General features: G+C 34.4%; 2 protein-coding genes across 6 annotated transcripts in view; both read left to right on the forward strand.

Moving 5' to 3' along the window:
* Positions 1 to 22,181, forward strand: part of arhgef12b (Rho guanine nucleotide exchange factor (GEF) 12b) — a 124,815-nt gene that overhangs the window by 26,846 nt on the left and 75,788 nt on the right. Inside the window, exon 1 of one of the 4 annotated variants that reach the window (XM_061962739.2) lies at positions 15,728 to 16,425. The exons of 2 other annotated variants lie outside the window; for them this stretch is intronic. In XM_061962739.2, the coding sequence (XP_061818723.2) occupies positions 16,394 to 16,425 (32 nt within the window). In that variant the 5' untranslated portion in view covers positions 15,728 to 16,393. Of the gene's footprint in view, positions 1 to 15,727; positions 16,426 to 22,181 lie in introns of those variants that run through there. One more of the 4 variants, XM_061962740.2, reaches the window with a different exon arrangement.
* Positions 1 to 22,181, forward strand: part of rcc1l (RCC1 like) — a 192,218-nt gene that overhangs the window by 5,841 nt on the left and 164,196 nt on the right. The gene's annotated exons all lie outside the window — the stretch shown is intronic.

A 22,181-nucleotide genomic window follows, 5' to 3' on the forward strand; every position in this document is an offset into this window, starting at 1 on the left:
TATTATAACTAGCGGAAAACACAGAATGAAGATTTTAGGTAACAAAATATAAAACACACGTATATATGTATATATGTGTGTATATATATGTATATATATATATATATATGTGTGTGTGTATATATATATATATATATATATATATATATATATATATATATATATATATATATATATATATATATATATATATATATATATATATATATATATATATATATATATATATATATATATATGTGTGTAATATATATATATATATATATATATATATATATATATATATGTGTGTAATATATATATATATATATATATATATATATATATATATATATATATATATATATATATATATAGCGCTTTGAGTACCTTGAAGGTAGAAAAGCGCTATACAAGTGCAACCCATTTATCATTATTTATTTATATGTGTGTGTGTGTGTGTGTGTGTGTGTATATATGTATATATATATGTATGTATACATATATATACATATATGTATGTGTGGGGAAAAAAATCACAAGACTATTTCATCTCTCTACTACGGTATCGAGCACTATTTTTTGGATAACCTTATTAAGACATATATATACATATATATATATATACACACACATGTATATATATATATGTATACATATATATACATATATATACACATATATATATGTATATATATATATATATGTATATATATATATATATATATATATATATATATATATATATATATATATATATATATATATATATATATATATGTATATATGTATATATATATGCGCATCCATCCATCCATCCTCTACCGCTTGTCCTTTTTCGGGGTCGCGGTGGGTGCTCGAGCCTATATGTATATATATAGACACACATATATATATATATATATATATATATATATATATATATATATATATATATATATATATCAATTAATCCCTGTTATTATGTAAAATTATGTAAAACAACATCGATGAAAAAACAAAAAATTGCTAATGGGAAAATGCTTAAAAGCTCTTCCTTTGTCTAGTTTCTGTGTTTGTTCAAATTATAATAATGAGAAGATATAGATATTACCAACAATGTAACATTATGAACAACCCAAAAACAAGATACAGTATGTGTGATGACAGACATAGAAAAGAGCTGAAAAACACTGATCTCATCACGCTCGTTTTAATCCTAATGCAATGCCGCTGCAGATATTGATACGATTGATATTGGAATCGATTTGTGCATAGTGAGCGAAGTAAACCCAGAGCCTGTATCTCTGGTCTACTTTTTACTTGGTCATTTTTCAAGATCATCAAACGATTTTATGTTTTTTGTCTTTAACTTGTTGATTGTGATTATATTTGGAGTACAATTTGGAGTATATTTGTGTAAAAAATACGTTTCGCAGCACATTATTGTGTTAACAATTTAAGAATAGATGACTATAAACAAAATAAGAGAACACAAGCCCATATAGCAATCCACACCTTTCAGGTAACCATCTGCGAATAAGGCGTACTTGCCAACCTTGAGACCTCCGATTTTGGGAGGTGGGGGGTGAGGCGGTGCGTTGTTGGGGGCGTGGTTAAAAGGGGAGGAGTATATTGACAGCTAGAATTCACCAAGTCAAGTATTTCATACATATATATATATATATATATATATATATATATATATATATATATATATATATATATATATATATATATATATATATATATATATATATATATATATATATATATCTACATCCTGAAAATATGCAAACACAACTGTGTTTAGATAATTGATACTTCAAACTTGCATAAATAAATATTAAGGAATATAACATAACTTGGCTTCTGAGAGTTTCAAAATGTAATGAATAAAATGCTAAAGTTGTTGATAAACAAGCAATTATTTTAATAATTAAATATGGTCATTTTAAATAAATTATTATGATAATTTAAAATCAATTATTTCAAATATGTTTATTTTAATGTATAATTCTATGGCTGGATGTAATAAGGAGTCACGAAAAAACACAAATAAAAATACAATTAATTTTGATGTTTTTAGCAAAATATAGTAAAAATGTAATTAGTTTTTTTTTTTTTAATTAATATATTTATTTTTAGGTAAGATAAACATAATAATACAATTTATCTCTAGTCTGGATGATTTAGTTCTTGTCACCCTGTTGTCCTCCCGTCATGAAAAAAGGCTGTCCTCACTCAGGTCCGCATGGAGCTGGAGGGGGCGTGGCTTCCAGCTCCGGCTGAAAATCGGTAGATTTTCGGGAGAATATTTGTCCCGGGAGGTTTTCGGGAGAGGCGCTGAATTTCGGGAGTCTCCCGGAAAATTCGGGAGGGTTGGCAAGTATGGGTTAAGGTAAATGGGGCAAGTGCATTTAAAATAAATTGAGTGATTAATATGCAACTATGAGTGTTTGGAAAATTACATTTAAAAAAAGGAATTATTATAGTTACTCATTACTTTGTCAAAAAAAGTAATTCATTACTTAAGGAATTACTCTTTCACAAATGTGAATAATTACTAGGTGAAATAATTATTACGTTACTTAAAAAAAAAAAATCTAATATGAGGCATGATATTTGAGATGTTTCATGAGACCAGAGTGTGTGTATGTGCCTTTAAAAGGCGGTGCCTGTTGCTAAGTGACGTGTGCCGTCAGCGCCCAGACAGAGTAGCTTTAGCTTAGCAGCTCTGTTGAATCTTTTCACTGGATTGTATTTGCGCTAGTTAATAAAGAGACGGAATGGTCTTCCATGTCAACAAATGAGGTATAGTAGGATTGCAAGCTCTTCACTTCAATCACTGATATCCATCCATCCATCCATCCATTTTCTACCGCTTGTCCCTTTCGGGGACGCGGGGGCTGCTGGAGCCTATCGATATAATGTTCATTATTCCCTCGTTGTAGTAGTGTTTATGTGTCTGTGTACTTATATGTGTGTTGTTTGCTGTGTGATGTTGCCACCTTCTAATTGATATCAATTGATTCATTTTAATGTGATCCTGGCTGTTTCATCAGGAAAAAGTTACTTCCTGCATAGAACTTGCTGTGTTTGTGACGCTGTCTTCTTGACGTAAAACCACATCATAAGTCGCGTGCCTTGTTACACCAAACGTCTCGCTAACGGTGTCGCAACGTACGTAAAAGTGACTAATTAGATTACTTGTTACTAATAAAAGTAACGGTGTTAGTAATGCCGTTATTCGGAACACTGTCAACTATACATGATCAATGCAAAAAAAAAATTCCCAATTAATCTATGGCTGTGTAACGATTCATCGATATATTAAATTATATTCCTTAGATTCAATTACATGGATCTGTGCTCAGCAAGTTGGCCTTTCGGAAGATATGTATCAATCCAACATCGTTTTCCAAGGCAATAGATTTGATCTATACTAGAAAATAAAAACATTGGATTTAAGAAAAGCACACTTTATATAAAGTTTAACACTTTTAATGATAAAGACGTTAAACGTTACTCAAGTCCGTCGGTGGCGTCATCGCCATTAGTCATCAAAACAAAGAAAGGCGGGTAACTACGGTGGCTGGGAAAGGCCACAACACAATAATATAAAGCCAGAACACAACTTTTCAGTCACAAAAGACGTGACAGACACAACGGAAGTGAGAACGGAGCAACTTTCGTCGACGGACCAAGTGGCTCAGTCGGAAGGTTGAAAATAGTGTAATGATCTTGGTATATAAGTATTGTTGAAAAAGTTAAAAAAAATATTTATGACTGAAAAACTTACTTTTCCAAGTTTAGTGATTTAGTTCGTCGGCAAAACTTGCCAGCTGTTGTAGCTTTTTGTTATTGTGTTGTGGCATTTGTATTTGTTGTGGCTTTTGCAATCGTTCTGTAACGGAAAGTTATGTGGTGGCGTTTGCGTTAATTGTGACTTTTCTCGGCCACCATAGCCGTTTATTTATTATTTTTATTTTTTAACAATATACTTTTTGGTTTTTCTTATTTTCAACAAGAACAATACACATAGACAATACAAAAATACAAGCATTTACTTACAAACAAAAAAACAAAAGAATACAAAGTACAGCTCATGGCAACAGAAATCAAGTTAAGGCCACATGAAACAGTTCTCGTAACAGACCGGTCAAAAGTCAGTTGTCAGAAACCCAGGTTTAAGAGACTCCTTGTACAATAATCCATGAATAGTCTGGCTCAAAATAGCTCAAGTAGGGCTGCCAGATTTTGAAGGGCTGGTCCACTTTGTGATGTATGGTATTTGTAAGATATTCCAGAGGAATCAACTCTATCCATCCCTTCCATCCATTTTCTACCGCTTATTCCCTTCGGGGTCGCGGGGGGCGCTGGAGCCTATCTCAGCTACAATCGGGCGGAAGGCGGGGTACACCCTGGACAAGTCGCCACCTCATCGCAGGGCGGAATCAACTCTAGTAAAACTTTACACCAACCATTAACAGAGGGGCTCTTGACATTAATCCACTATAACAATATTTTTTGTTCCTCGCAGCAAAAGTAAGAATATTGTGTAACCTTTTGCCAGGTTTAGTAACACCCCTGCTTGGGAGACCTAAAATCAAACACATTGGATCCATTTCCAACTCCATATCAAATATATTTTCCATTTGAATGAATGAAATAATGAATGAATGGAATAAGTTTATTTCGGTCATATAATCAACCATCAACCATTAACCATTTTGTGTGACCAGTTTAAGAGTACAGACTATACATATACAGTATAACAATCATAAACATTTACACACAAAAGGAAAAGAAAAGAAAAGAAAAAGAGCATGACCGAAAAAGGAATAGGCTGAAGCCAAAGCTTATATTTGCCTGTCCTATATCTTCACTGAAAATAAGATTACCTGGAACATCAATGTAAAAAAAAAAAAAAATCAAAATCAATGGGATGAAAGTAATTGTTACTATATTTTGTAATTTTCAATTATCTCACCTTTCAATGTTTTCTTAAACCTTAACAAAGAAGTACATGTCTTCAACTCATCACTGAGCTTGTTCCACCATTTAACTCCTAAAACTGAAATACATTTGTATTTAATATTTGTTCTTGCTTTACCTATTTCAAAAATCAATACCCCCCGTAAATTATGGTTTTCTCCTCTTAATTGAAATAACCTAAGAATACAAGCTGGAAAGCTGTTGTTCTGTACTCGAAACATAATTTCCATTGTTTTTAAAAACACAATATCTGAACATTTTTAACACATAAGAACTTGTAAATAATGGATTGGTATGTTCATAGTAGCACGCTTTGTGTATTATTCTAATGACCCTTTTTTGAAGTTTAATTATTGGGTCTATGTTTGTTCTATAAACATTTCCCCAAACTTCAACACAATATGTTAAATATGGAAAAATAAAAGAATAATATAACATATGCAGACATTTCTTATTCAGCATGTGTTTTACTTTATAAAGAATGGCAATGGATTTGGATATTTTTCCCTTTATATATTCAATATGCGGTTTCCAACATAATTTATGATCAACTATTATTCCCAAGAATTTAGTTTCATATACTCTATCAATTTCAACTTGATTTAATTTTAATTTTACTTCACGTTTTGTCCTTGCACCACTAAACACCATCAATTTAGTTTTCTTATCATTTGATGATAACTTATTGATATCAAACCATTTTTTTTAGCTGAATCAACTCAACCTCTATTATCCTCAACACTTCCTTCAAGTCTTCTCTTGAACAATATACATTTGTATCATCTGCAAACATAATACATTTCAATTTATTAGATACTGAACAAATATCATTTAAATATAGTATAAATAACTTAGGTCCCAATACCGAGCCTTGTGGAACCCCACAAGTTACTCTTCTTGGCTGTGACTTAGTCTTATTGATTTCCACATATTGAGATCTATTACTTAAATAACTACTTAACCACTCTTGTGAAACACCTAGTTTTCCAATTTTTGCAGAAGTAACGAATGATCATTTCACTTAATATGGCAGACCAGTATTTCCGTAATTTATGCCGTAGCAGTTTGTTAAAATTAGACTAGTAGCGGATAGCAAACCATTGCTATTTTAATCTTAAAAGATTTGGTTGCACTTAACTTCTCCGGCAAATCTACTGTTCATTCAACCTGAATATATGTTGGTTGCACTTTATTTTTGATTATATGTTGAAAAACACTGTTAAAATGTTGGTTACTGTAGTTTTATTGAAAATGTCTTGAATGTTGAAAATGTAAACACAAACGGTTTCCTCTTGTTAATTTAACCTAAAGCCTTTATTTATTCAAATAAGATGCGAATGCATTGACCATTAATTGTTTACTTGCTTGTTTGTAACCATAATTGATTTATACTTAATTCCTTCACAAGAAATAACAGGAATATAGGAAACTTCCCCGGCAGTGTCCAGTATCCACTATTTAATTTACGGTCACACTGCTTGGTTGTTTTTTTTTTGCTAAGAATCGATTTCATCTCACTGAATCGTTTCGGATTGTATCGTTCTTAAAAAAATAACATCGTCTCTGAATCATATCAGCAACCTCAAATTATGATTCGCATCAAACACCCCTAGATTAGTCACATTTTTGACAGTGATATTGTGAATATACAGTATTAGGGCTGTGAAACGGTTATTTTAAAAATATGGTCTTAAACACAGGGTTGCTTTGGATTACTTTCGATTGTTCACAATTAAATAGTCTTCTTTAATTATGGGCCTGCTGCAATGCCAACGCCCATTCACAGCAGCAGTGAGTGGGCGCTTGCAATGCAAGCAGCCCATATTATTACTGCTCATACTTCTAACTCTATTATTATTATAGTTCCGCACGTTTCTCTTACGCTTATTACGAGACAAACCGGCCAACGAACCCCCACATATGTTATACCGTCGGAAAGGTCTCGTTCGCGCCGATGGGGGTACTTTAAGTTGGGAACATTTCGTGTTACCATGACGACACTATTCCGAAAACTAATCGCTATGGGTCCATTGATTAGGTACGCAACCGTTAAAGAGTCATTTGAGCTAACTTTATGATCTAGTTTTACAACCGTTTACACCAGAGTCATATAACTTGGTATGTGACATTTGTTAACTGTTAGCATGCAAACGATAGCACGCTGGCAATCTAACTTCAGCATGCTAAGTTTTTCATCTAATTTTACACTTTTTTTCCCTCTATTTTCGCAGCCATACACCTTTGAGTTATATAACTTGGTATATGAAACATGTTAACTGTTATCATGCTAACGTTTGCACACATGCTTAAAGTTTTAGGCTAGCTCTGTTACTCATTTTGTACAGTTACACCTAAAACTCTCAGATTAGCATGCAAACGATAGCATGCTGGCAATCTAAGCATGCTAAATTTTTCATCTAATTTTACACTTTTTTTCTCTTATTTTCGCAGCCATACACTTTTGTGTCATATATAACTTGGCATATGAAACATGCTAACTGTTATCATGCTAACATTTGCACACATGCTTAACGTTTTAGGCTAGCTCTGTAGCTCATTTTGTGAGTTACACCTAAAACTCTCAGATTAGCATGCAAACGATAGCATGCTGGCAATCTAATTTAAACATGCTAAATTTTTCATCTAATTTTACACAATTTTTTCTCTATTTTCGCAGCCATACACCTTTGAGTCATATATAAGTTGGTAAATGAAACATGCTAACTGTTGTCATGCTAACGTTTGCACACACGCTTAACGTTTTAGGCTAGCTCTGTAGCTCATTTTGTACAGTTACACCTAAAACTCTCTGATTAGCATGCAAATGATAGCATGCTGGCAATCTAATTTAAGCATGCTAAGTTTTTCATCTAATTTTACACTTTTTTTTCCTCTATTTTCGCAGCCATACACCTTTGAGTTATATAACTTGGTATATGAAACATGTTAACTGTTATCATGCTAACGTTTGCACACATGCTTAAAGTTTTAGGCTAGCTCTGTTACTCATTTCGTACAGTTACACCTAAAACTCTCAGATTAGCATGCAAACGATAGCAGGCTGGCAATCCAAGCATGCTAAATTTTTCATCTAATTTTACACTTTTTTTCTCTTATTTTCGCAGCCATACACTTTTGTGTCATATATAACTTGGCATATGAAACATGCTAACTGTTATCATGCTAACATTTGCACACATGCTTAACGTTTTAGGCTAGCTCTGTAGCTCATTTTGTGAGTTACACCTAAAACTCTCAGATTAGCATGCAAACGATAGCATGCTGGCAATCTAATTTAAACATGCTAAATTTTTCATCTAATTTTACACAATTTTTTCTCTATTTTCGCAGCCATACACCTTTGAGTCATATATAAGTTGGTAAATGAAACATGCTAACTGTTGTCATGCTAACGTTTGCACACACGCTTAACGTTTTAGGCTAGCTCTGTAGCTCATTTTGTACAGTTACACCTAAAACTCTCAGATTAGCATGCACATGATAGCATGCTGGCAATCTAATTTAAGCATGCTAAGTTTTTCATCTAATTTTACACTTTTTTTCCCTCTATTTTCGCAGCCATACACCTTTGAGTTATATAACTTGGTATATGAAACATGTTAACTGTTATCATGCTAACGTTTGCACACATGCTTAAAGTTTTAGGCTAGCTCTGTTACTCATTTTGTACAGTTGCACCTAAAACTCTCAGATTAGCATGCAAACGATAGCATGCTGGCAATCTAAGCATGCTAAATTTTTCATCTAATTTTACACTTTTTTTCTCTTATTTTCGCAGCCATACACTTTTGTGTCATATATAACTTGGCATATGAAACATGCTAACTGTTATCATGCTAACATTTGCACACATGCTTAACGTTTTAGGCTAGCTCTGTAGCTCATTTTGTGAGTTACACCTAAAACTCTCAGATTAGCATGCAAACGATAGCATGCTGGCAATCTAATTTAAACATGCTAAATTTTTCATCTAATTTTACACAATTTTTTCTCTATTTTCGCAGCCATACACCTTTGAGTCATATATAAATTGGTAAATGAAACATGCTAACTGTTGTCATGCTAACGTTTGCACACACGCTTAACGTTTTAGGCTAGCTCTGTAGCTCATTTTGTACAGTTACACCTAAAACTCTCAGATTAGCATGCAAATGATAGCATGCTGGCAATCTAATTTAAGCATGCTAAGTTTTTCATCTAATTTTACACTTTTTTTCCCTCTATTTTCGCAGCCATACACCTTTGAGTTATATAACTTGGTATATGAAACATGTTAACTGTTATCATGCTAACATTTGCACACATGCTTAACGTTTTAGGCTAGCTCTGTAGCTCATTTTGTACAGTTACACCTAAAACTCTCAGATTAGCATGCAAACGATAGCATGCTGGCAATCTAAGCATGCTAAATTTTTCATCTAATTTTACACTTTTTTTCTCTTATTTTCGCAGCCATACACTTTTGTGTCATATATAACTTGGCATATGAAACATGCTAACTGTTATCATGCTAACATTTGCACACATGCTTAACGTTTTAGGCTAGCTCTGTAGCTCATTTTGTGAGTTACACCTAAAACTCTCAGATTAGCATGCAAACGATAGCATGCTGGCAATCTAATTTAAACATGCTAAATTTTTCATCTAATTTTACACAATTTTTTCTCTATTTTCGCAGCCATACACCTTTGAGTCATATATAAATTGGTAAATGAAACATGCTAACTGTTGTCATGCTAACGTTTGCACACACGCTTAACGTTTTAGGCTAGCTCTGTAGCTCATTTTGTACAGTTACACCTAAAACTCTCAGATTAGCATGCAAATGATAGCATGCTGGCAATCTAATTTAAGCATGCTAAGTTTTTCATCTAATTTTACACTTTTTTTCCCTCTATTTTCACAGCCATACACCTTTGAGTTATATAACTTGGTATATGAAACATGTTAACTGTTATCATGCCAACGTTTGCACACATGCTTAAAGTTTTAGGCTAGCTCTGTTACTCATTTTGTACAGTTACACCTAAAACTCTCAGATTAGCATGCAAACGATAGCATGCTGGCAATCTAAGCATGCTAAATTTTTCATCTAATTTTACACTTTTTTTCTCTTATTTTCGCAGCCATACACTTTTGTGTCATCTATAACTTGGCATATGAAACATGCTAACTGTTATCATGCTAACATTTGCACACATGCTTAACGTTTTAGGCTAGCTCTGTAGCTCATTTTGTGAGTTACACCTAAAACTCTCAGATTAGCATGCAAACGATAGCATGCTGGCAATCTAATTTAAACATGCTAAATTTTTCATCTAATTTTACACAATTTTTTCTCTATTTTCGCAGCCATACACCTTTGAGTCATATATAAGTTGGTAAATGAAACATGCTAACTGTTGTCATGCTAACGTTTGCACACACGCTTAACGTTTTAGGCTAGCTCTGTAGCTCATTTTGTACAGTTACACCTAAAACTCTCTGATTAGCATGCAAACGATAGCATGCTGGCAATCTAATTTAAACATGCTAAATTTTTCATCTAATTTTACACAATTTTTTCTCTATTTTCGCAGCCATACACCTTTGAGTCATATATAAGTTGGTAAATGAAACATGCTAACTGTTGTCATGCTAACGTTTGCACACAGGCTTAACGTTTTAGGCTAGCTCTGTAGCTCATTTTGTACAGTTACACCTAAAACTCTCAGATTAGCATGCAAACGATAGCATGCTGGCAATCTAATTTAAGCATGCTAAGTTTTTCATCTAATTTTACACTTTTTTTCCCTCTATTTTCGCAGCCATACACCTTTGAGTTATATAACTTGGTATATGAAACATGTTAACTGTTATCATGCTAACGTTTGCACACATGCTTAAAGTTTTAGGCTAGCTCTGTTACTCATTTTGTACAGTTACACCTAAAACTCTCAGATTAGCATGCAAACGATAGCATGCTGGCAATCTAAGCATGCTAAATTTTTCATCTAATTTTACACTTTTTTTCTCTCATTTTCGCAGCCATACACTTTTGTGTCATATATAACTTGGCATATGAAACATGCTAACTGTTATCATGCTAACATTTGCACACATGCTTAACGTTTTAGGCTAGCTCTGTAGCTCATTTTGTGAGTTACACCTAAAACTCTCAGATTAGCATGCAAACGATAGCATGCTGGCAATCTAATTTAAACATGCTAAATTTTTCATCTAATTTTACACAATTTTTTCTCTATTTTCGCAGCCATACACCTTTGAGTCATATATAAGTTGGTAAATGAAACATGCTAACTGTTGTCATGCTAACGTTTGCACACACGCTTAACGTTTTAGGCTAGCTCTGTAGCTCATTTTGTACAGTTACACCTAAAACTCTCTGATTAGCATGCAAACGATAGCATGCTGGCAATCTAACTTCAGCATGCTAAGTTTTTCATCTAATTTTACACTTTTTTTCCCTCTATTTTCGCAGCCATACACCTTTGAGTTATATAACTTGGTATATGAAACATGTTAACTGTTATCATGCTAACGTTTGCACACATGCTTAAAGTTTTAGGCTAGCTCTGTTACTCATTTTGTACAGTTACACCTAAAACTCTCAGATTAGCATGCAAACGATAGCATGCTGGCAATCTAAGCATGCTAAATTTTTCATCTAATTTTACACTTTTTTTCTCTTATTTTCGCAGCCATACACTTTTGTGTCATATATAACTTGGCATATGAAACATGCTAACTGTTATCATGCTAACATTTGCACACATGCTTAACGTTTTAGGCTAGCTCTGTAGCTCATTTTGTGAGTTACACCTAAAACTCTCAGATTAGCATGCAAACGATAGCATGCTGGCAATCTAATTTAAACATGCTAAATTTTTCATCTAATTTTACACAATTTTTTCTCTATTTTCGCAGCCATACACCTTTGAGTCATATATAAGTTGGTAAATGAAACATGCTAACTGTTGTCATGCTAACGTTTGCACACACGCTTAACGTTTTAGGCTAGCTCTGTAGCTCATTTTGTACAGTTACACCTAAAACTCTCAGATTAGCATGCAAATGATAGCATGCTGGCAATCTAATTTAAGCATGCTAAGTTTTTCATCTAATTTTACACTTTTTTTCCCTCTATTTTCGCAGCCATACACCTTTGAGTTATATAACTTGGTATATGAAACATGTTAACTGTTATCATGCTAACGTTTGCACACATGCTTAAAGTTTTAGGCTAGCTCTGTTACTCATTTTGTACAGTTACACCTAAAACTCTCAGATTAGCATGCAAACGATAGCATGCTGGCAATCTAAGCATGCTAAATTTTTCATCTAATTTTACACTTTTTTTCTCTTATTTTCGCAGCCATACACTTTTGTGTCATATATAACTTGGCATATGAAACATGCTAACTGTTATCATGCTAACATTTGCACACATGCTTAACGTTTTAGGCTAGCTCTGTAGCTCATTTTGTGAGTTACACCTAAAACTCTCAGATTAGCATGCAAACGATAGCATGCTGGCAATCTAATTTAAGCATGCTAAATTTTTCATCTAATTTTACACAATTTTTTATCTATTTTCGCAGCCATACACCTTTGAGTCATATATAAGTTGGTAAATGAAACATGCTAACTGTTGTCATGCTAACGTTTGCACACACGCTTAACGTTTTAGGCTAGCTCTGTAGCTCATTTTGTACAGTTACACCTAAAACTCTCAGATTAGCATGCAAACGATAGCATGCTGGCAATCTAATTTAAGCATGCTAAGTTTTTCATCTAATATTACACTTTTTTTTCTCTCTTTTTGCACCCATAATTATATATAACTCGGTATATGAAACATGCTAACTGTTATCATGCTAACGTTTGCACACGTGCTTAACATTTTAGGCTAGCTCTGTAACTCTGCACCATCTTCAAAGTACGGCGGCTTCCAGAGGTCCAGGGCACAGATAGCAGGCCCATCAAAATTTCCGCAGGAATTTTCTAGTTTATATCAATCACGTTTAATTTTGCAAGACCAATGCCTTCTATATTGGCGTGTGTGGTTCTGCAGCCTGTCGTTACCTCGATCAACTGGCCATTTGGACACCCGAGACGCTAACAAACTCCCTGAAATGCGTTGTAAATAATGTAAATAATTCAATGTATACACCGTATTTTTCGGACTATAAGTCGCAGTTTTTTTCATAGTTTGGCCGGGGGCGCGACTTATACTCAGGAGCGACTTATGTGTGAAATTATTAACACATTACCGTAAAATGTCAAATAATATTATTTAGCTCATTCACGTAAGAGACTAGACGTATAAGATTTCGTCGGATTTAGCGATTAGGAGTGACAGATTGTTTGGTAAACGTATAGCATGTTCCAGAGGTGTGGACTCGAGTCACATGACTTGGACTCGAGTCAGACTCGAGTCATGAATTTGATGACTTTAGACTCGACTTGACAAAATGTAAAAAGACTTGCAACTCGACTTAGACTTTAACATCAATGACTTGTGACTTCACTTGGACTTGAGCCTTTTGAATTGACATGACTTTACATGACTTGCTACTTTCCCCAAAACCCAAAGATGAAAAAGTTATTCGGGAGCGCTCCGTATTTTTCATTGTGTACTTGTCTATCAGCGTTGCGTGTGTCAGCTGGTGTGCTCTCAGTACAACAGCCAATCAAATTAGATCTACTTTGTTTTCATCACACAGCATTCATCCAATCAAATTGCAGGACAACCAACGAAGAAGACATGTCCAAACCACACGCCAGTGAACAAAAAATGATACCTAAAATAATTTTGTTTGGGTATAAAAATTACGAGGTGGTCAACACAAAACGGTTTGCAGTATGCAACACATGCGGTTCGAAAATTACTGATGGAGAGGCAACAACTTCCAACTTCGTCCGGCATTTGAAGTTGCACAAAGAACGGTAAGTTTTGAATGTAAGATAACGTTTATTGGCTAAGTAACGTGACTTTTATTTGCTGTGTAGTTAAATCAGTGAGGCTGTAAACTCACTGCTAACGTTATAACGTTATTGCAAACATGGGAATCTGTTGCAGTTCACTACCATATTCATACTTTTTGTTCAGTGATTTTTTTTAAGCAGGGTTACGTTAGTCAATATATCACACGTAACGTTAGACGGCGGTCAGCAGCACCGCGTATTTTAGCCACCTAAAAAAAGACAAAAATAGTAACATAAAGGTCAGTTAAAATGTATACTATATTATGAATATGTGTACCGTTTTAGCTAGCTTTCTGACATACTGTTGGTTGTTTACCTCAGTGGTCCCCAACCACCGGGCCACGGCCCGGTACTGGTCCGTGGATCGATTGGTATCGGGCCGCACAAGAAATTTTTTTTTATTTTTTTTTTATTAAATCAACATAAAAAACACAAGATACACTTACAAGTAGTGCACCAACCCAAAAAACCTCTCTCCCCCCTTTTGTTCTGGGCATTGAACATGAAGACTCTTCCTTCACTGTTCCAAGTGGCCATGAGAGTCTTGGCAGTGCCTGCCTCCAGTGCTCCAGTGGAGCGAGTTTTCAGCCATGGTGGCATCATACTACGCCCCCATCGTGCACAAATGACTGACAGACTCTTGGCTAATTTGGTCTTTTGCAAATGCAATGCAGCATAGGACCCTGACATATAAAAAGTACAACTTTTTTGTTATGTTCACGTATATGTCATGTTTTTTCAATGTTAACACTTTTGTACAAATAAGTACATTTGCACTTTATTTTTCAATGTGTTTGTTCTGTAAAGGAATGAGTTAATGTTTAAAATGACTGGTTAATAGTGCTATTATAAAGTGCAATGTCAGCACAATTTTCTTTCCTGCAATTTAAAATGCACTTGTTTTAATAAATAAATACAGCGTTTGAAAAGCATACACAATCTGTGTTAATATATTAGTCTGTGGTTAAAAGGACTTGAAAAGACTCGAAACTCAAAATGCAGGACTTAGGACTTGACTTGAGACTTTCCAGTCTTGACTTTGGACTTGACTCGGGGCTTGCCTGTCTTGACTCGGCACTTGACTCGGACTTGAGGGCAAAGACTTGAGACTTACTTGTGACTTGCAAAACAATGACTTGGTCCCACCTCTGGCATGTTCTATATGTTATAGTTATTTGAATGACTCTTACCATAATATGTTACGTTAACATACCAGGCACCTTCTCAGTTGGTTATTTATGCCTCATATAACGTGCACTTATTCAACCTGTTGTTCACTATTCTTTATTTATTTTAAATTGCCTTTCAAATGTCTATTCTTGGTGTTGGATTTTATCAAATACATTTCCCCCAAAAAATGCGACTTATATATGTTTTTTTCCTTCTTTATTATGCATTTTCAGCCGGTGCGACTTATACTCCGGAGCGACTTATACCCCGAAAAATACGGTACTCTGATGATTATCTTGTGTGATGACTGTATTATGATGATAGTATATATTTGTATCATGAATCAATGTAAGTGGACCCCGACTTAAACAAGTTGAAGAACTTATTCGGGTGTTACCATTTAGTGGTCAATTGTACGGAATATGTACTGCACTGTGCAATCTACTAATAAAAGTTTCTGTTTCTGGTTAATTGCATTAGATTACAATGATGATGGAATAATTTAATTAATTGCGGTAATTTTGACAGCCCCAAAATATATATAATACATTCAAACAGCACAAAATAACACAGATACTTGTCCAATTAAACTTGAAGGAGAGTTGGGAAAAAAATCGATATCATCGCTTATACCGAGTTGATACTGCCACTGCCCTTGGTATCGACAGTGTCGATATTTGTCTCGATCCTCCCAGCCCTGTCCGTAGCGAGGGGAAGAAGGCAGAAGAGGCAAAGCATTTCCTTTCCTATTGGCATGAAAGATAAGTTGGAAGATTGAAAACAAATGGATGACAAAGCAAAGAGGAAGAAAGTGATGATGCCGATGACCAAACACGAGGCAGGGACCCGAGGACAACTTTTTTTGATTGGACATTGTTTTTGATATCACGGTGTCATGACGGAACTTTTTTCCCACGGAGGATAAAAGAGATACACCCGTCTCGGAGTTGTGAGGAAAAAGTACAAATCCGAGTTTTTTCTCCCCCCACGTCACGGGTTCAAACATAGGCTGGAAAAATGGAATAAGTTCTGAGGGGAAAAAGTGCAATTCCACAAAGGAGCGGCAGTTTTTTTGTTTTTTTTTTAAACAGGAAACACTCCCAAAAAAAGAATAACGGAATTTAAACGTGTTTTGGGTGGACTCACCTACCCACAAGACTTGGGGTTGGAACAACACTCCATAAAAGAGTAGAAAAAACGGCCCAATGAAAATGTTAACCGGGTGAATTAAGAAGTTGGACAAATCGCCAGAAGCCCAATGAGTGGGACGCAGTCAACACTCACTGATAGGTAAGTCCCCCATTTACTATTATTATGTCATAATTATGGTGATAATGACAGTTGTGAGGGCAAATGACTTTGTGTAGTGGACCCCTGCTGGGTATGCAGAATAAACAAGAGTGCTGGGATGGACTGGAGGAAAGGGTCAAAACCCTTTCAAATCCTGACTTTTGCTCAGTTTGGCAGACAACTTGAAATTTGCATGTGTCTCAAACAAGTTTGTCACATCTACTTCGATATGTGCCTTTTATCCCCCCCAAAAAATCAATATATATATATATATATATATATATATATATATATATATATATATATATATATATATATATATATATATATATATATATATATATATATTATGACTATTTTACATTGTAGATTGTCACTGAAGGCATCACAACTATGAATGCACACATGTGGGGTTATGAACTTAACAAAAACAAGGTGAAATAACTGAAAACATGTTTTATATTCTAGTTGTTGTTTTTTAAAATAACCACCCTTTGCTCTGATTAATGCTTTGCACACTCTTGGCATTCTCTCGATGAGCTTCAAGAGGTACAGCTGAAATGGTTTTCACGTTACATGTGTCATAGTTTTGATGCCTTCAGTGACAATCTACAATGTCATGAAATAAAGAAAAGGCGTTGAAATGAGAAGGTGTGTCTAAACCTTTGGCCTGTACTGTATGTATATATATATATATATATATATATGTATATATGTATGTATATATATATGTATATGTATGTATGTATATGTGTATATATATATATATATATATATATATATATATATATATATATATATATATATGTATGTATATACAGGTAAAAGCCAGTAAATTAGAATATTTTGAAAAACTTGATTTATTTCAGTAATTGCATTCAAAAGGTGTAACTTGTACATTATATTTATTCATTGCACACAGACTGATGCATTCAAATGTTTATTTCATTTAATTTTGATGATTTGAAGTGGCAACAAATGAAAATCCAAAATTCCGTGTGTCACAAAATTAGAATATTACTTAAGGCTAATACAAAAAAGGGATTTTTAGAAATGTTGGCCAACTGAAAAGTATGAAAATGAAAAATATGAGCATGTACAATACTCAATACTTGGTTGGAGCTCCTTTTGCCTCAATTACTGCGTTAATGCGGCGTGGCATGGAGTCGATGAGTTTCTGGCACTGCTCAGGTGTTATGAGAGCCCAGGTTGCTCTGATAGTGGCCTTCAACTCTTCTGCGTTTTTGGGTCTGGCATTCTGCATCTTCCTTTTCACAATACCCCACAGATTTTCTATGGGGCTAAGGTCAGGGGAGTTGGCGGGCCAATTTAGAACAGAAATACCATGGTCCGTAAACCAGGCACGGGTAGATTTTGCGCTGTGTGCAGGCGCCAAGTCCTGTTGGAACTTGAAATCTCCATCTCCATAGAGCAGGTCAGCAGCAGGAAGCATGAAGTGCTCTAAAACTTGCTGGTAGACGGCTGCGTTGACCCTGGATCTCAGGAAACAGAGTGGACCGACACCAACAGATGACATGGCACCCCAAACCATCACCCAACCATGCAAATTTTGCATTTCCTTTGGAAATCGAGGTCCCAGAGTCTGGAGGAAGACAGGAGAGGCACAGGATCCACATTGCCTGAAGTCTAGTGTAAAGTTTCCACCATCAGTGATGGTTTGGGGTGCCATGTCATCTGCTGGTGTCGGTCCACTCTGTTTCCTGAGATCCAGGGTCAACGCAGCCGTCTACCAGCAAGTTTTAGAGCACTTCATGCTTCCTGCTGCTGACCTGCTCTATGGAGATGGAGATTTCAAGTTCCAACAGGACTTGGCGCCTGCACACAGCGCAAAATCTACCCGTGCCTGGTTTAAGGACCATGGTATTTCTGTTCTAAATTGGCCCGCCAACTCCCCTGACCTTAGCCCCATAGAAAATATGTGGGGTATTGTGAAAAGGAAGATGCAGAATGCCAGACCCAAAAACGCAGAAGAGTTGAAGGCCACTATCAGAGCAACCTGGGCTCTCATAACACCTGAGCAGTGCCAGAAACTCATCGACTCCATGCCACGCCGCATTAACGCAGTAATTGAGGCAAAAGGAGCTCCAACCAAGTATTGAGTATTGTACATGCTCATATTTTTCATTTTCATACTTTTCAGTTGGCCAACATTTCTAAAAATCCCTTTTTTGTATTAGCCTTAAGTAATATTCTAATTTTGTGACACACGGAATTTTGGATTTTCATTTGTTGCCACTTCAAATCATCAAAATTAAATGAAATAAACATTTGAATGCATCAGTCTGTGTGCAATGAATAAATATAATGTACAAGTTACACCTTTTGAATGCAATTACTGAAATAAATCAAGTTTTTCAAAATATTCTAATTTACTGGCTTTTACCTGTATATATGTACGTATATATATATATATGTATGTATATATATATATGTACGTATATATATATATATGTATGTATATATATATATATGTACGTATATATATATATGTATGTATGTATATGTATGTGTATATATATATATGTACGTATATACATCTATATATGTATGTATGTATATATATGTATATATGTATGTATATGTGTGTATGTATATATATGTATGTGTGTATATATGTATATACTGTATGTATATATATATACAGTATATATATATAATATATATGTGTATATATATGTGTATATATATGTATATATATATATAAATATGTATATATATGTGTGTATGTATATATATGTATGTGTGTATATATATGTATGTATGTATATATGTATATATATACAATATATATACATATATGTGTATGTATGTATATATATACAATATATATACATATATATATGTATATGTGTATATATATATATATATATATATACAATATATATACACGTGTATATACATATATAAATATATATGCATATATGTATATAATTGATCATTTATGTATATAATTTAAAAGCTATGTGTTTTTTCAAATGTATTTTTATTGTTTCATATAATTTAAAAACATTTTTTTTTTAAAAACATGTAAAAAGGCTTGAGAAAACATATATTTTCCAACAGAAAAGCTTTGGGATTATTGATATCAACATTTCAACCTTTTTTTTAAATTATTATACATTTTTGCTCAATTTTTCCTCAATCTTGCAGTCTTGTTTGTTCACGGTTAATTCTACAATGTGCGTGAACCAATAAAAATGCCTCCGTGCCCCTCTTTGGACATGGTGCTCTAAACTATAGTTTAGGACATACGCTGAAATATTTATACTAAATATCAACGTCTCAACTAATTAACAACTTACTTACTGACACCATTGGAGAGATCCATCCATCCATTTTAAAGTTAAAGTTAAACTACCAATGATTGTTTCTACCGCTTGTCCCCTTTTTTTGTGAAAAAATGTGTAATTAGCACAAGGGGTGCCGGGATAAAAAATCTATTTATGTCCGGATCGCTATTGTTTTTTTTTATTTCAGATTGGAAATCAATTTATCATTTAAAAACATTTATTAAAAAAATACATATATAATTTTTTAGGAATACATTTTTTTAAATGTTTTTTTTTGGCATCGACACGCTTACTCTGTGCATGTATACTGCACGTCATACGCTAGCAGCTAAGACGGTTGTTCTCAAATAGAGGGGGTGGGCACATGTGACCCCCAGGAACATACTTTTATCAGTATCATGCAGTGTCATGCTTTAAACCCCTCTTTGAAAAGTTGTGCACTGCAATATGTAATCTTTGTAGCTTTGGGGGAAACTGTGCTTTATTTTTTGGAATACTGCCTACATAATCCTTATGTAAGACAAGAACCCGTATGTTTTTCTTTTTTGTAATGCATTGTAAATATTAAATAAATGCGATCAAAAGTTTGCTTGCAATGTAGCCTATGGGAGCCACTATATTCCGCCTATAACACCCTTAAAAAATATCCAAACACCTCCATCCATTAAGGTTCTATATACATGATGTAAGTATATATGTAATGTAGTAACAGGTACATTAATAAGCATTTGATATTTATGTATTTTGATCATTTTAAGCATATGGCGGCGCATTAATTTACAAAAACGCATCACAACGTTAGTTTTTCTTTTTTCTATTTCCATCACTGATTATTACTCACTGCAGATTTCATGAGAGCCAACAAACATAATAAAATATCACTTACTGTACAATGTCTGCTGTCATTAGGTTGCAGAGTGATAAAATGTTGTTATCAGGCTCCCTCTGATCACGGCGCCGCTAAAAATAGTTAGTCTACGTTAGTGCTTATAATAACAATATCACTAATATTTGGTTAATATTTAAGTCACGAAATGTGAATGGAGTGTTTTTGGATGGTTTTTAGAGGGATTTATGAGTAGAATAGAAGGCCCCCCATTGACTCTATTATAACCGGATTTTTATTTCCATTGGTTTACGAATTAGAATGCATCCAAAAAATAATACATCCGTCATCAGGTCTTTCATAATGATTCTGAACGATATGCAAAATTCCAAAAATAGTGCACATCCCCTTTAATCCTGACTTCATTTTGATAAAAAATCAGCATAAATTGTTTTATTCATTTTTGTTTTGTAGATTATAGTGTTTTATGTATTGTGCCTTTGAGTTGATGTTGCTGATCAATTTGAATGTATTATTATTAATTGAGTTTATTTATGGTTCAAGTCGGTCAAAAATGTTTACAGTTTGAATAAGGATACATTTTCTTTTTAATTTCAGGCAAATTGATGCACTTTAAATCTTTTTTCTTTAATGTTAAAGAGGTGTTTCATAAATCAAATCAAATCAAATCAACTTTATTTATAAAGCACATTTAAAATTTACCACAGGGGTAGCCAAAGTGCTGTACAATGAGCAGGTTAAAAGATAAAACGAGTACCGAGCAAACACAACACAACACAAACAGAACACGATAAAAAATAAATAATTAAAATAGAATTAATAAAAACATAAAAACATAAAAACAGGATCACAGCAGGTGTATTATGGGGCGCCATTGCAGGATGGATATCACTCAGTGTTAAAAGCCATGGAATAAAAGTATGTTTTTAAGAGAGATTTAAAAACAGGAAGAGAGGAGGCTTGTCTAACACTCAGGGGTAGGTCGTTCCAGAGCTTGGGAGCAGCAACGGCGAAAGCTCTGTCACCTCTAAGCTTCAGCCTTGTGTCAGGGACCGTCAACAGCAGCTGATCGGCTGATCTTAAGGATCGGGTGGGGCAGTAAGGCTGAAGGAGGTCGGAGAGATAGGTTGGCGCGAGGTTGTTTAGACATTTAAAAACAAATAAAAGGAGTTTAAAATGTATTCGGTAACGCACAGGGAGCCAGTGAAGGGACGCTAAAATAGGGGTGATGTGCTCACGTCTGCGGGTCTGTGTTAGCAGACGAGCAGCAGAGTTCTGCACGAGCTGCAGGCGGGCGAGGGAGGCCTGGCTAATGCCAACGTACAGGGCATTACAATAATCAAGACGAGTCGAGATAAAAGCGTGGATTAATTTCTCAAGATCATGTCTTGATAGAAGCGGTTTCACTTTCGCTATTTGGCGTAATTGATAAAAGCTTTTTTGAACGACGCTGCTGATTTGTTTTTCGAATTTAAAATCTGAGTCAAACTTTACCCCCAGGTTTGTGACAGAGTCGCTGAGATACGGGGTCAGAGTCCCGAGGTCAACGTTGGGGGAGGGAGAGCGACTTGGACCGAACAACATAACTTCTGTTTTGT

The sequence above is a fragment of the Nerophis lumbriciformis genome, linkage group LG09 (assembly GCF_033978685.3).
Source record: "Nerophis lumbriciformis linkage group LG09, RoL_Nlum_v2.1, whole genome shotgun sequence".
Classification (NCBI taxonomy): domain Eukaryota; kingdom Metazoa; phylum Chordata; class Actinopteri; order Syngnathiformes; family Syngnathidae; genus Nerophis; species Nerophis lumbriciformis.